General features: G+C 41.1%; 1 protein-coding gene across 4 annotated transcripts in view; it reads right to left on the bottom strand.

The window, feature by feature from the left end:
• Positions 1-13,864, bottom strand: part of INPP5A (inositol polyphosphate-5-phosphatase A) — a 240,041-nt gene that overhangs the window by 108,050 nt on the left and 118,127 nt on the right. For all 4 annotated transcript variants that reach the window (XM_079978457.1, XM_079978459.1, XM_079978458.1 and 1 more), the window contains exons 5-6: positions 8,849-8,912; positions 6,438-6,541 (exon numbers count right to left, since the gene is read on the bottom strand). In XM_079978457.1, coding sequence (XP_079834583.1) covers positions 6,438-6,541; positions 8,849-8,912 — 168 coding nt within the window. The remainder of the gene's footprint in view (positions 1-6,437; positions 6,542-8,848; positions 8,913-13,864) is intronic.

The raw sequence follows: 13,864 nt of genomic DNA on the forward strand, positions 1-13,864 counted from the left end.
GCCATGCCATGTTGGCTGGAGTCAATGCATGTTGTAGTATAATGATATCTGGAGGACCATATGTTTATCCTCCTCACATTAGTAGGACAGTAACATATTTTGGACTGTACTCTCAATGTATGAACAACAACAAAAAGTGCAGCTAAATATTTCTGTGGGCCTAACAGCAAGTTGTTATTTTCTTAACAGCCATCTAAATTTCTGTTCTTATTGTTAAACGGAAATAAAACACGTATTTTAACACCCACATGGAAATTATAACGGTACCGAACCTTCTAAAAGAAACTGCAATCATCTTTGCATATATCATGACACTGCCACTCACAGTGACATCTTTCCTGAACGGCTGTCAATCATGGAGAAATGTCATCCCTTGTAAATTTTCCTTAAATATGAAGTGGCAACTATACTGGGAAAATAGAAACGCGCCAGGCCATTCTTTTTCCATAGGGCTCCACAACCCAAGGCATCTATGGTGTGACATTCCATTCATCAAAGCAAGCTATGCTCCATTCCACCAACAAATCAATTTGTGACAAGCCGTGGTAGGGTTGGCATAGAAAAAGAATTGTTTTCCATGTCTGTGAAAGGTGATCACAAATTTACTCCACTGGTAGAGAAACAGAATTAGGATGCAAACTGAGGACAGGGTTAGTTAGTTAGTTAGTTAGTTAGTTTAGAAAAGCCGCTTCCTGCCCAGCTCTATAGGCTCACAGTGGGTTCCAAGCAATGAAATATAGAAGGAGGAGAAGGAGAAGGAGAAGAAGACTGTGGTTTGGACTCCAAGAAGTGCAAGCTAAATTCTGCTTTCACAATGTGGGTTTCCTGGTTCTTTATTTCGGCTCAACTCTCTTGTGACCCCCTGAAAGGCTACTCTTGAGAGTCAGGGCACCTCCAGAAAATAGTGTGAGACTGGAAGGGGGAAATTGGAATACCCCACATTGTGTGCTCAGGAGCACCTTAAACTAAGGGTTGGGACCCTCTAGATCTCACCTAATAAAAATACGTTGTCCATATAGCAAAACAACTCAGTTAACACAGTTCACAAGCCTGTTGAAGAAGGAAGGCTTCTTCTTGAGTATTAATAGCAGGAAAGTGTCCTGAACAAACATTCGTGGTGATATAAGACCTGCTGCATCGTGACGTGACATGGATGTTGAGGATATGCCTGAAAAGTCTCTCACTGTTATTTGTCATGGCCATTTTATGATCTTTAGCTACAGTCACCTTGTGTGGGGCAAAAACAGATCAGCTGACAAACAATTGTGAGAAATCACTCCGGATTTCTTCTTTTTTTTATGAAGAGCCATTGGTTCTTTCTAATCAGCTTTAAGAATAAAAATAAAAATGCTGCTTTAGTGGCTAGTGAAAATGCCCCAGTGGGTTCTGTTAATATACCAAACTGCAGCTGAGCCTGCTTGTGAATGAACAAATCAACATACAAACCATGCATTGCAACTGTTAGATGTATCAGAGATGGCCATGTTTTGTCAGCACAGTCTCTTCAGGGCAAGACTGGGTTATAGAACCTTTCACTCTGACAAAGGTTGTGTCCATTCTTTCCTGGGATATCTCTGAGAAAGAGAAAAGGACCAGTGTACACTTGCCCCGTGGATGTTAGGGGCAATCCTAAGCAAAGGGCTATCCAAGCAAAGTCACAATCAGGAAGTGGGCATTTAAACAGATTTAGTCAGCCAACATGAAGGGTGTGAGAGGTAGAGAGAGACAGAGAAACGTGATGTGTATTTTGAACAAGTTCCTTTTTCATCAAACGCCAGTGAGCTTTGAAAGCACTTTGGCATACTATTCCTGTAGATTTCTTTACTCTTCTCAAAACCTCTATGACTAACAGTTGTTACTTCTTGTAATTTTGCTTTCATAACACTGCTGCTGACAGAATTGAAAAACAAGATAAAAAACCCACACAAATACAGGTTTCTGTTTTTGTTGTTGTTCAGCAAAAGCAAATTGCACAATGATTTATTTTCCATCATCTTTTATTCATAGATTGAATCATGTCTACGTAAGATTTGGCTCAGATGCCTTCCTCCACAACGGGACGTGGTATTTTGATCAAGAACACGCTATTTTTTATCTATTGCACTTATAAACCACTTTTCTGTGCGTAGGGCCCAAAGTGGTCTACAACAACAATGAAATAATACAATAAAATAACCAATACAATGCTGGTTATGTTGATCTGGGTCATATATTAAATCTAACTCTGCATGTCTGACTGATAGAAATTAAGGCAGGAACTCAGCAGAATAAATTTCTAATGTGAAATACTGAGAAGCAATTAGTATCTTGCCCTTGACCTAAAACCCCCCTAAAGTAAACTATTGCCATGAAGTGTTATTTCAAGAGATTTGGGGTTCTTTACACATAAAATTATTCCTAGCTTTGCACAAAAAACAGCCAACAAGCAAGTGTTGCTCCTACTCAGAGCAATACACAGAGGAAAAGGGTAATATTTTTGGCAAGCAATTTTTTTTTTATTGTAGCTCTGTTGTGGCTATGTAATGGTGAGCTGACAGTTTCATTGCTTTGATGCATCACAGACAACTGGTGAGACCAGCATTTATGTTGTGGACTATTTATGAAACCTGATTGTAACAGGACTAGAGCTATTTGGGCACTAGCTTCACATGGGTGTAGCTGTGTAGACCTGGAGAGTCTGCTGTGTCCATTGGCCTCACTCCCAGCATCCATGCTTTGGCGGGGGGGGGGGGAGACCAGAAGAGAAAAGACAGCTCTTCATATGTAGGTTCCATTCATGAACAAGAACCCTAATTGATGGGCCTTAGTGGTCTACAAGAGGAGTGGGAAGACATTAGGCAGTGCATTCTAACACTTCTTATCCAGTTCCCTAATGTTCTGGATGGATGGATGGATGGATGGATGGATGGATGGAAGGAGCTTTCTGTATTACATCAGCACTAAGACAGTGGAGAAGGAAGCTTATAACAGAGAATGAAATTAGCACTACCAAGGCAGTCTGGCTTCACAGAAGCATAAAGCAACCTCTTTCCCATCTCCTAGAAGGGGAAAGATGTACATAGGTCTCAGTGGCTAACTGAATAGGAAAGAGTGCACATCAGGAGACTCACTAACATACAAAAAAAGAAAGAAAGAAGGAAGCACCTCTCCATTAAATAAAAGAAATGATAAGGTGATTATATAAACCATTGCAGGTCTGCGGGGAGGGGACTAAAAAATGCCTTTAATAGCATAACCTTTAATAGCATGTGTTGGTATCAGATGGATCCTTCTGGAAAGAAAGGCCAGCAACATAAATAACCCCGAGTTGTTAAAAAGTAAAAAGGGATGTCCAGGAAACATTAACGTGACAAGCATCACCAGGACCAATAAGTAATGCACACAAGCCATGCTAGATAATGAGTAGCACAGCGTCCTAATTCATCTTTTCACCATCATTTTACTGAAAGGAGCCAAATCAATTTACAGCAGTGACCCAGCAGGGGTTCACTCAACCATACCAAGCAGGAGAGATAAAAGAAAGATGTTTTGAAGTGACAGTGGCAGTAATCCGATTCCTGCTTCTGAAGAAGTGTAATTGGAACAGTAGACACCTTAAGATTAGGCCCATCAAAGGCTGTATTCTGAGCAGTGGGACTGGGGAACAATCACAGTGTCGCAAATTTATGCTCATTCACTGTGATGAATTTAGTAGTGCTAACAAGCCCTCCATGGTCATGGCAGTGCATTATCACATGTGCGTCCATCCCACAGCCCATGGGTGGCAAATGTAGTGCCTTCTAGATGTTCTGGTCTACAACCATCATCATTCCCAATGGTCATGGACAATGTAGGTCACCACATCTGAAAGGCACTACGTTGGCGACCCCTGCTAGATGCAACTCAGTCCCAGCATTACTCCTTTAAAGCAGGAAAGGGTAACTTGCGACTCTTTACATATTGCTAGACTCCAGCTGCCACCTGTTCCAGTCTGCATGGCCAACTGTCAGGGACACTGGGAACTGTAGTCCAAAAGCAAAGCAAAAGCTTCCTGGGAAGCCTCGTCTCTCCTTATGCGTCACCTTGCTACAGCTCCAAGAAGACGGACAGATGGTGTGGATCAGTACAAAGACTGATCAGCTGGCCTCTGCTCCTCCTTGAAGAAGAACGCTCTTCCTCCAAGAAGGCCACCACGAAAGCAGGCTTTCCTACTAGTGCATGTGAATTCCGCCGTTGAGCAGAACTCCATATGTTAAAAATTAAGGTCTTGCTTTCCTGAAGGCAATGTGCTTCATATTGGTGAATGGAAAGTATATTTCAGTTCCTAATTAGAAAACCATTCTTCTTTCAAGACTCAAAAGACCCTAACACTGCAAATTATGATGACCACTAAGAGCTTGCATCAATTTCACATCACTTTGTGTTCACACCAGTCTTCTAATGTATCATTTATGTTCTTTTTGTCGTTGTGGGGTGGAGGTCAGCCCTTCCACCACCCCTCAATTGAGTTAAGCCAGAAGTTGTGAGGTGACTGAAGAAGACAGTAGTGGCAAAGAATGCTAAAAATGGCAGAGATGTTTATCCTTGCATTTCTAGACTCCCTAGCAGCAGTAGATAGAAGCTCTAAAACAGGCTTAGAAACATCTGTTGCTTTAAGAAATCCTGGCAAATCTGTAGTTTTAAATTTGTTCCAAGATTCACATTGCAAGCAAAAGTTTGAGACAGGGTGTATGTCTGGTACTGACCATTGGAAGCCAAGCCTTTTGGGGGTGGGAGCTTGAGCTTAGTTGATCATGGGATCGAACAGGGGAACAACTCTCAAATTTGCCATTCCAACCCACTGAGATACTCATGTAGTGATCCGTCTCAGAAAGCAGGTCGCCTGTGTCTAGAGAAGCACCAAATATCAAAACTGTTCAGGATTATCTGTGTTCTTCAGCGATGTGTTATCTGAATTTTAGAATATAGCAACTCCACACCCCAAGAAATGAGTTTGGCATCTTTCACCTTACACAATATTAAGTCTCTCCCTAGTTTTCCTGTTAATAAGATTCCTTTAGCCAGCCGACGGATTGTGAATACAGGCAGTTTCATCTACTAAAAGACAACATAAATCATCATTGAGAAAGGAGAGACTGTGGGTAAGGTTATCACCATACAGCCTTCTCCATGAAAGGTTTGCATTAAAGCATTAGTGAAATTAATTCATCTTTCACAAGAGCTTTGAGCAGTATCGGTGATCTATGATAACAACCAATTTCTCACTATGGAGGGGGGGGAAATTACTCAGCCCTGATAGACTACACAAATCTGCTTTTTAAAAATGACCTAACATTATCTGGAGTGTTGCTCCCAAAGGCATCGTTTGAGATTCATGCACAGCCAAGAGAAGCCATAAATCAGCAGAGAAAGTTTTGTTACTTTTATATGCAGTGGGCTGTAATTATTTTGAATTGCATTATGCCTCAATCATTGTAATTACTTTTAGATCATCCTTAAGCGGCAGTAATAAAAAGAAAAGAAATCAGTCTTAAACCAAGGGCAAACCCCACCCGCAAAAAAAAAAGAAAAAAAAGGAACATAAACGTTACGTTAGAAGCCTGGGGGTAAACACACAGCAATGTAAAGTCGATGCAAATTTTCCCTGAAAAATTCAGCATGCAAAGTAGCCACCCTTGCCTTGGGGCTTCACACACAAATGTGCCCAAGGGGTGGGTCCAGTTGCAAAGAGTATATGAGGAAGTCAGTTGTGGGACTGCGGGGGGAGAGAGGGATGGAGGGATGATGGTGCGGGGTGAGCAGGCCTCCTGAAATGCCACCCATCAGGAAAAATGGAGGGGCTGAATTGGTCATGCAGGTTGCTGGAGGAGCATGGTAGACCGAAAGGGCTGGTTGGTCCATGCAGGAGCCAGGCTATTATCCCACTTAGGTGGTACAGTGGTACCTCGGGTTAAGAACTTAATTCGTTCTGGAGGTCTGTTCTTAACCTGAAGCACCACTTTAGCTAATGGGGCCTCCCGCTGCTGCCGTGCCACCAGAGCACGATTTCTGTTTTCATCCTGAAGCAAAGTTCTTAACCCGAGGTACTATTTCTGGGTTAGTGGAGTCTGTAACCTGAAGCGTATGTAACCTGAGGTACCACTGTACTCAGCTTTGGCTCAGATTTGCTTGAGTGTGGGGGCTCTTCCCCATCTTTCCTAATATGGCTCCAACCAGGTCACTAGAACGAGATCACAATCAAGCACTTCCTTCTTGCCTATAAAACCTTCTGACAGTAAGAGCTGTTCGGCAGTAGAACAGACTCCCACAAGAGGTGGTGGACTCTCTTTCCTTGGAGATTTTTAAGCAGAGGTTGGATGGCCACCTGTAATGGGTACTTTAGCTGAGATTCCTGCATTGCAAGGGGTTGGACTAGATGACCCTCGGAGTCCCTTCCAACGCTAAGATTCTATACTTACCTCAGGGAAATAATCCTGTGGGAACTTTTCTTTTTCCAGCATAGGTGTACTTTCTAATGTATCTGAGTAGATTTCCTTCCCCGTAACTTTTTTGTACTTCTTAGCTAGGAAGAAACAAGGAGCATTTAGAATACCTCCACCTCTTTCCAGTACATTTCCCAGCACAATTCAAAGTATTGGTGCTGACCTTTAAAGCCCTAAACGGCCTCGGTCCTATATACCTGAAGGAGCATCTCCACCCCATCGTTCTACCCAGACACTGAAGTCCAGCGCCGAGGGCTTTCTGGCGGTTCCCTCACTGTGAGAAGCCAAGTTACAGGGAACCAGGCAGAGAGCCGTCTCGGTAGTGGCACCCGCCCTGTGGAACACCCTCCCACCAGATGTCAAAGAGAACAATAACTACCAGACTTTTAGAAGACATCTGAAGGCAGCCCTGTTTAGGGAAGCTTTTAATGTTTAATAGATTATTGTATTTTAACATTCTGTTGGAAGCCGCCCAGGGTGGCTGGGGAAACCCAGCCAGATGGGCGGGGTATAAATAATAAATTATTATTATTGTTACTACCTCTGCAAAGAGGTTTTAACACACACAACAGAAGAAAAAACACAGACATAAATACTAGATTTTGTTGCTGCTGACAATACCAAGTGAAGGTCTCAGAAGTTTTTGCTCAACTGATGTACAGCTGACACTCATGTTGTAAGAACTGTCCATGGTGAGGAAATTCATGTTCTCCATTTCATACTGATGTAGAGGGGTATATAGCTAAACTACTCACTCTCTCATACCATGATCTGAAAGATGCCATGCATTTATGCCTGCAGTGTGCTACAGCTTGTTCGTTGTTAGCTCAGAGATTTCAAACCAACTGTTTAGAGGGGAGTAATAAGAAAATTCCGAGATAACAGTGCTTTTGTATCTGGGAATGCCAGATAGCATAGGTCATTATACGCTACATGTTACATTGTAAGTTATATGAAATTCCAAGGGCAAAAAATTTAAAGAAATTCTTCCAGCCGATTGTCACTCATAGGATCACGGGGGAAAAATTAAACATCTGTTGTCTAGCATGGCTAAGACTGCTAAGTTCAACACAGCTAAAAGCTTCCCAGCACAGTAAAAACCATGAGACAAGCCTTCTCAGAGATGCGCCATAAAGTGCAAGTATGTTTTATGAGTTTTACTATGCTGTGTTTTTAAATCTTTGCTTGCTTGCTAAAATTTGTTTGACTGGTTCATTTTTTGGCTATAAACCGTACACGTTTGACCAATAACATTTTGATGACGCTAATGACAGAGGTGGTTTTAGGGTAGTGTGGTCGGTGCTGTGCTGCAGGGGGCACAAAAGCAATGTTTTAGAATGGAGCGCAGTAGGCAGCGGGGCAGAATTTTAGTGCTGCACACAGGGCACCACCAAAATTTGAGAGACCAAAGACCAGCACTGATGACGATGCTGGGATGGTGTTTGTCACTGGTCACCCTCTTATAGAGCACCTTGAGATCCATGGAGGAAAGGTACGACATAAATGTAATTAAATAATAAATAAATTGCAGTGAGGTGAAGGTTGAATTTGGTGATGGAAGCAATCAGGTACAAAATCCAGACTTAGCATTAAAACGTAAGTGCATGTACCGGGCATCTTCACAACTGACTTGATTAAGAGTGACCCGTATTATTGTTCAGCACCCATTGAACTGTTACAGGTGGAGAGACTGAGCAGACAGGCAAGTTAATCTCTCATTAACAAGTTCTCATATTAATGCTGCAATCTACATTGCCCCTTTATTCAGGGATAAAAATATGCTACGATGAATCCTCTGCGTTATATCTCGGGTTTTACTTTCACATCAAAAGGATGATGAGGATTTATGACCACTAAACCTTGAAACGCAACACTCACAGAACGGCTGTTTCCAATCCTTCACTGAAGACAGGCCTCTACCCTCAATTACAAGAAAGCGGGCAATCTATCTTGGGTTACAACAAGAATAATGAAATTGAGACAATTGAGACAATTAGTTCACTTACAATTTCAATGATGTTTCAAATAAATGTGGTGCAAAAACGTAGAATGAATGTGACCTGTCTCAATAAGCTAAATGAAGCTTTTGATATATATATATATTAATATATATTAAAGTGAGAGAGCAGGCAACTTTCAAAATGTTGGGAATCACAGGAATACATTGGTGAGAGGACCAGAATTGGCCACAGTTTCTTGTCAAGTGTGCATTGAGAGGTAAACTTGGGTTTGCCCCATGTAAAGTGTGAAAATAGTCCTGGAAAAGTAATGTAGGCTGCTCCTTCTAATATGAGCAGAACAGAACACTGCAATTCTGAACATTTCTATTCAGACGTAAGCCTCACAGACTTAATTCCAGATAAGTGAATATTGTAGCTTCCACTTACCTTTAAAGTCAAATTGATAAATGTTTTTCAAGGATTCATGTAGAAAGTAAAAGCTTCCCAGTGCCTGTAAGAAAAGAGAAACCAAGTCAGCAAAACATAAAGAAACCACTCCCAAAAGCTTGAAACCTGAAATATTATAAGTGTAGAAAGACATAAAATCAATAAACTAAAAAAAAATTAATTAAAAAAAATCCTTTTGGTGTTTAAAGGCAGTATGATCCTTCAGAATTCATTTACTACTAATTGGCAAATGTCACTGGCAACAAAAACACGATTATACAACATACTTAAATATGCCCTAAAAAACCCTTAAGGATTTCTAGGAGCTCATTCTTGAGAAGAAGCAGCGCCCAGGTAGCTGTAGTATAGTCCTGGATATCTGGAGGAAGTGTTGAAGTGTATAAACCTGACTGTAAGGAGAAACTTAAAATTTTCAGGAAAAAAATATTCTTTTGAATTCTCTAACTATCATATGGAAGTTGACAACTGGACAATGAAAATGTGCCCTAACTATGGCCAAAAAAACTGGTATTGATGAACTGGAAGAACAAAACTATGGTTTCCTTTAACCAATGGGTTGAAGACACGACAGCACATGCAACGTATGAATGGATTGCTTATAAACACAGGCTTTGTTTGGGTAAATATACTGATATTTGGAATGAGTTTATACAGAATATAGGAGGTTATTATTAATCATTATTAGCATAGATAAGAACATTTATATATCACCATTTTTGCATTATGTTTCTTCTCTTTCTACCCCCCTGTCCTTTTTTGTCCGGTGCTCTGGCGCGAGTCAGGGAGGAAGTTCCACAAATGTGATGTCACCACAGAGAAGGCCCTGCCTCATGTCCTTTCCCTATTGGCCACCACTGCCCATGTGACAACAAACAGGGCCTTTCCTTGCTGATTTCAAGGGCAGGTATTTGGGAGGATAGATCCTTTCAAGAACATGTACCTGTACACGCCCATCAGAGTACTAGTGAGATTCCATGAAGACTGTAATGCAGAGCCTTCCAAACTGTGTGCTGTGACATGTTAGTGCGACAGCTGCAGTGCGTAGGTGTGCCGTGCGTAGGTGTGTCGTCTCCCAGGGCTGGAAAGGGGTTAGTTTGACCTCCATCCAGTTTGCTAGTAATTTTGATGTGGCAAAATGATGCTTGTCTAAAAAGTGTGTCCCCCAACATGAAAAGTTTGGAAAGCTCTGCTATAATGATTCTTCCTTCGGCTCCAGACCATTGTGCATGCAATTTCTGTGCCACATCACAGTGAACTCTGGCACAAAACTGAATGGAACACACAACAGTTTAGCAAATTCATCCAAAATCCTCAGGCGGATTCCTCACACGACAGTTCATTCTCTCCCCACCCCAAGTCTGCCAACTCTCTTTTGGGTGAAAATTGGCAGTGCAACAGCTTTGACAGAACAGGATCTATTCATGATCAGGTTATTACTTCCCTATTCCCTTTGGTAGCATCTTAAATTTTGCAGGAAAAACACCACCACCACCACCAGAGTTATGCAATTGCAGAATAGACAAAGCCTGAGCATAGGAATTCTCACTATGTGAATGAGTGCTAATATCAAATAAATCTCTGCAAGGAGGAGCCCTTCAAGAACATTGCTATTTAAAAAATTATCACTGTGATTCCTGGGACGTTAAAGGCCAGAGTATCATTAGTGTATAACCAGTAAGCAGCAGCTGCCTTTTATTAATTGCTAATGAAATTCTATTAAGATATTACATATTCGGTGTCAGCCTTTTTATCTTGTACTACATTCTTCTTTTGTTACCATTCCGTCAATCTGCCCTTCTTCAGAATGGTTAACCTTGGAAGAGTCCTCCTTAAGAACGCTTGCTACTTATTTGCCTCCTCCGTGTATAAATGCATAATAATAAAAAATAGGACGAATAATAATAATAAAAACCTGGCGCAGGCTGCCTGGGTCACCAGAAAGTGCACTCATCAATTAAAAGTGTGACAGTGTTTTCCGTTGGATGAACTAATATGTCAAGGAGATGGGCAGAACCCTCATGTTTGTGCTTTTGACAAATCAGCAAATGTTTAATCTCTAGATGTGCAGCTTCTCATAAATAATGCAGCAATCAGTGAGCCAAAACTCTGCCTCTTCCAGAAGGGTGTCCCTGTCTTCCCACTCCCAAGATTTCTTCCCTTTGCTCATCCCCCCCCCCCCTTAAGTCTAAAATAAAAACCACAATCGTCCTCAGAGTTGAAAGCACCACTCTCTTCCCTGCACATATCCCATTAGCACTGTGTCCATAAATCCGTGAGAGAGGTTAGTGGAGAAGCACATGCTCTGTGGTCCCCAATCCCTGTCCCTCTCAGGTAGCGGGAAAAGCTCACAGCTGGGATCTTGGAGGCTTTCTGCCTAACTCCAACCCAAAACATTTCTTTTATCTGTAAATAAGTTCTACTCAGAGTAATCCCACTGAAATGAGTGAACCTATGTTTAGTCAAGTATATTCACTTCAATTGGTCGACTCTGAATGGGATTAGCATTGGATACAACCCTTTGTCGCCTTGAAGCAGATCCCAAATGGTATTTGCCCCTCTCCACACTAGGACCAACAGAAATCTCCTCTCATCATCACCAATTCCTGACTTCCTCTATTACTTCACCCTCTTCATAGTGGGGTCTGGTGCAAGACACTTCACCTTGTTGGTGGGCAGGATTCAATCCTGTTTCTGCCAGTCAGAAAACAGTCGTACCTCCGCTTACGTATTCCTCTGCTTACATAAACTTCGGGATACGTAAGCGGCAAACCCGGAAGTATACTTCTGGATTTTTGGCCGCGCGCACATGCGCAGAAGCGCTCTACTGCCATGCGTGCGCAGAAGCGGTCTCTCTGGTTGCGAAAACCTCGGGATCCGGCCGGACCTCCAGAATGGATCCCATCCGCAACCGGAGGTACCACTGTACAGGGTTTGATGGACCAGTGGCCTGATTCTGTATAAAGCAGCTTCACACAAGTTTAGAAGCTACTAAAAATTTCCCAATTGGGTAGGACCTAGAAGTTTAGCTCAAAAAACTGCTTAAAAACTGTATGTGTATTAGGAGGAGTTCACAGTAAAATACAATAGAATTTCATGAGGACTTAATAAACACAAACTGATGTGGAAATGCGGAAACTCGAAGAAGAAGAAGAAGAAGAAGAAGAAGAAGAAGAAGAAGAAGAAGAAGAAATAATAATGGACAGAAACCAAAGTTGACAGATTCACCCAACTCCACACAGAAAGACTGAAATAGAACTTTCTACGTTCTGTTGCAAAAAACAAAATCCTTTGCCAATAGCACATTGGGCTTATTTACAAACATACCCCCCCCTTTTAATTACTATTATTTTCTAGTGCTGGTTTAAGGTCTGGATTCTTCTTCTTATTTTGTTTTTCAGCCTCTGAGTGAAACACATTTATTTCGATATAACTCTCATGAACTTTCAAGTATGGTTGACAGATATTGAATTTCAGTTTTTATAAGACAATTCCATTCTGCTGAATTGGCATTATCGTTTCTAAGCTCCTTAATCACATTTCTCAAAATATACAGTTGCCACAATTTCTTACCAGAGAGGAGCTGGAAGAGCCCCATCAATTGCAGAGTTTTATCAACTGAGGAAGCAGATTTACTTGGTATGCATGGATTTGCTCTCTATCCAATGAAACAGAGCAGCCCATATGCACCGCAGCTGCTGATCCATATGTAAGTGTTGGCAGGGTGCTATGGAATATGGACTCTACCATATATATATGGTAAAGTAGTACATATATCCACACAGACATGAACCCCATGGGAACTGACCTGGATCCTGGGATCACCATCTGAGGCCCTTCTTCATATGCATCCTCCATGAGAGACCTGGATGGTGGCAACACAAGAAAGGGCCTTTTCTGCAGTGGCTCCCCATTTGTGGAAAACTCTCCTCAGGGAGGTTCACCGGGTGCATTACATATCTGGGCTGAGGTGTTGTTGGGGGAGGGGGTTGTTTCTGCTGGATTTTTCTATCTTTATTTAGATTTTGTTGTGATTTATGTAGAAATTGTTTGCATTTTTAAATGTTTTATTTATTTATGACTACTTTTTCTCATGTTGTAGTTTGATACCTATTTTTTTCAAAGCTGCCTTGAGCATGGTTTGAACTGTGAGAAGGCGGCATATAAACAAAATTATTTGTGTCTATATATCTTTAGGCTGCAGGCAAAAACATTCCTCTTCTCCCAGAACTTTAGCTAATTGAACAAACTATGGCCTTTCAAACAGTGTGTGTTGTTTTGTTTGTTTTTATATTATGTATGTTTGTGTTTTTATATTATGAACCACCCCGTGATCCTCAGATGAAGGTTGGTATAAATTTAATAATAATAATAATAACAACAATAACGACAACAATACACGTATCTTAGCAGCAATCAGTATTTACACAGAGCATTCCAACAGTAATATGCTGGAGTTCATTCGGTCGTCCAATTAAGCTCAAAGGAAATTTTCAGCACGGCAAGCATATTTTGATACTATTTTGCGGGGGTGGGGAATCCATAGCTTATAACTGCCATACCAATAATGACTTGCACGATATGGAAATGTTATTCTGATAAAATATGAAAATATTTATGAAGTCTAAAGGCAACCGTGTCTACTTAATTGTTAATTAGATGCTGATCTATGGGTCATTTCACTTGTGCAAATTTAACAACTACACGGAAGTACTTAAAGTAAAACGTTTAAATAATCACCACGGAGAGTAAACATTCACCGCACACAACCCTCATTGAACGTGCTAAAGCTAATATTGCAATTATGAAGAGTGCCTTAAATAAATGTAAAATAAATTGCCAATGGCGACTCAGAAAGTGTAATTCATGTAGTCATAAAATCCATAATTAGCTGTAATGAATATTTAAAGTCAAAGTGCAACTTAACTTTTTCAATGTTTAACCTACTATATCAATATAGCTCAAGGAATCCATTTGTCATGGAAAATGACAGCATCT

Source organism: Podarcis cretensis (genome assembly GCF_951804945.1).
Source record: "Podarcis cretensis genome assembly, chromosome: 5".
Classification (NCBI taxonomy): domain Eukaryota; kingdom Metazoa; phylum Chordata; class Lepidosauria; order Squamata; family Lacertidae; genus Podarcis; species Podarcis cretensis.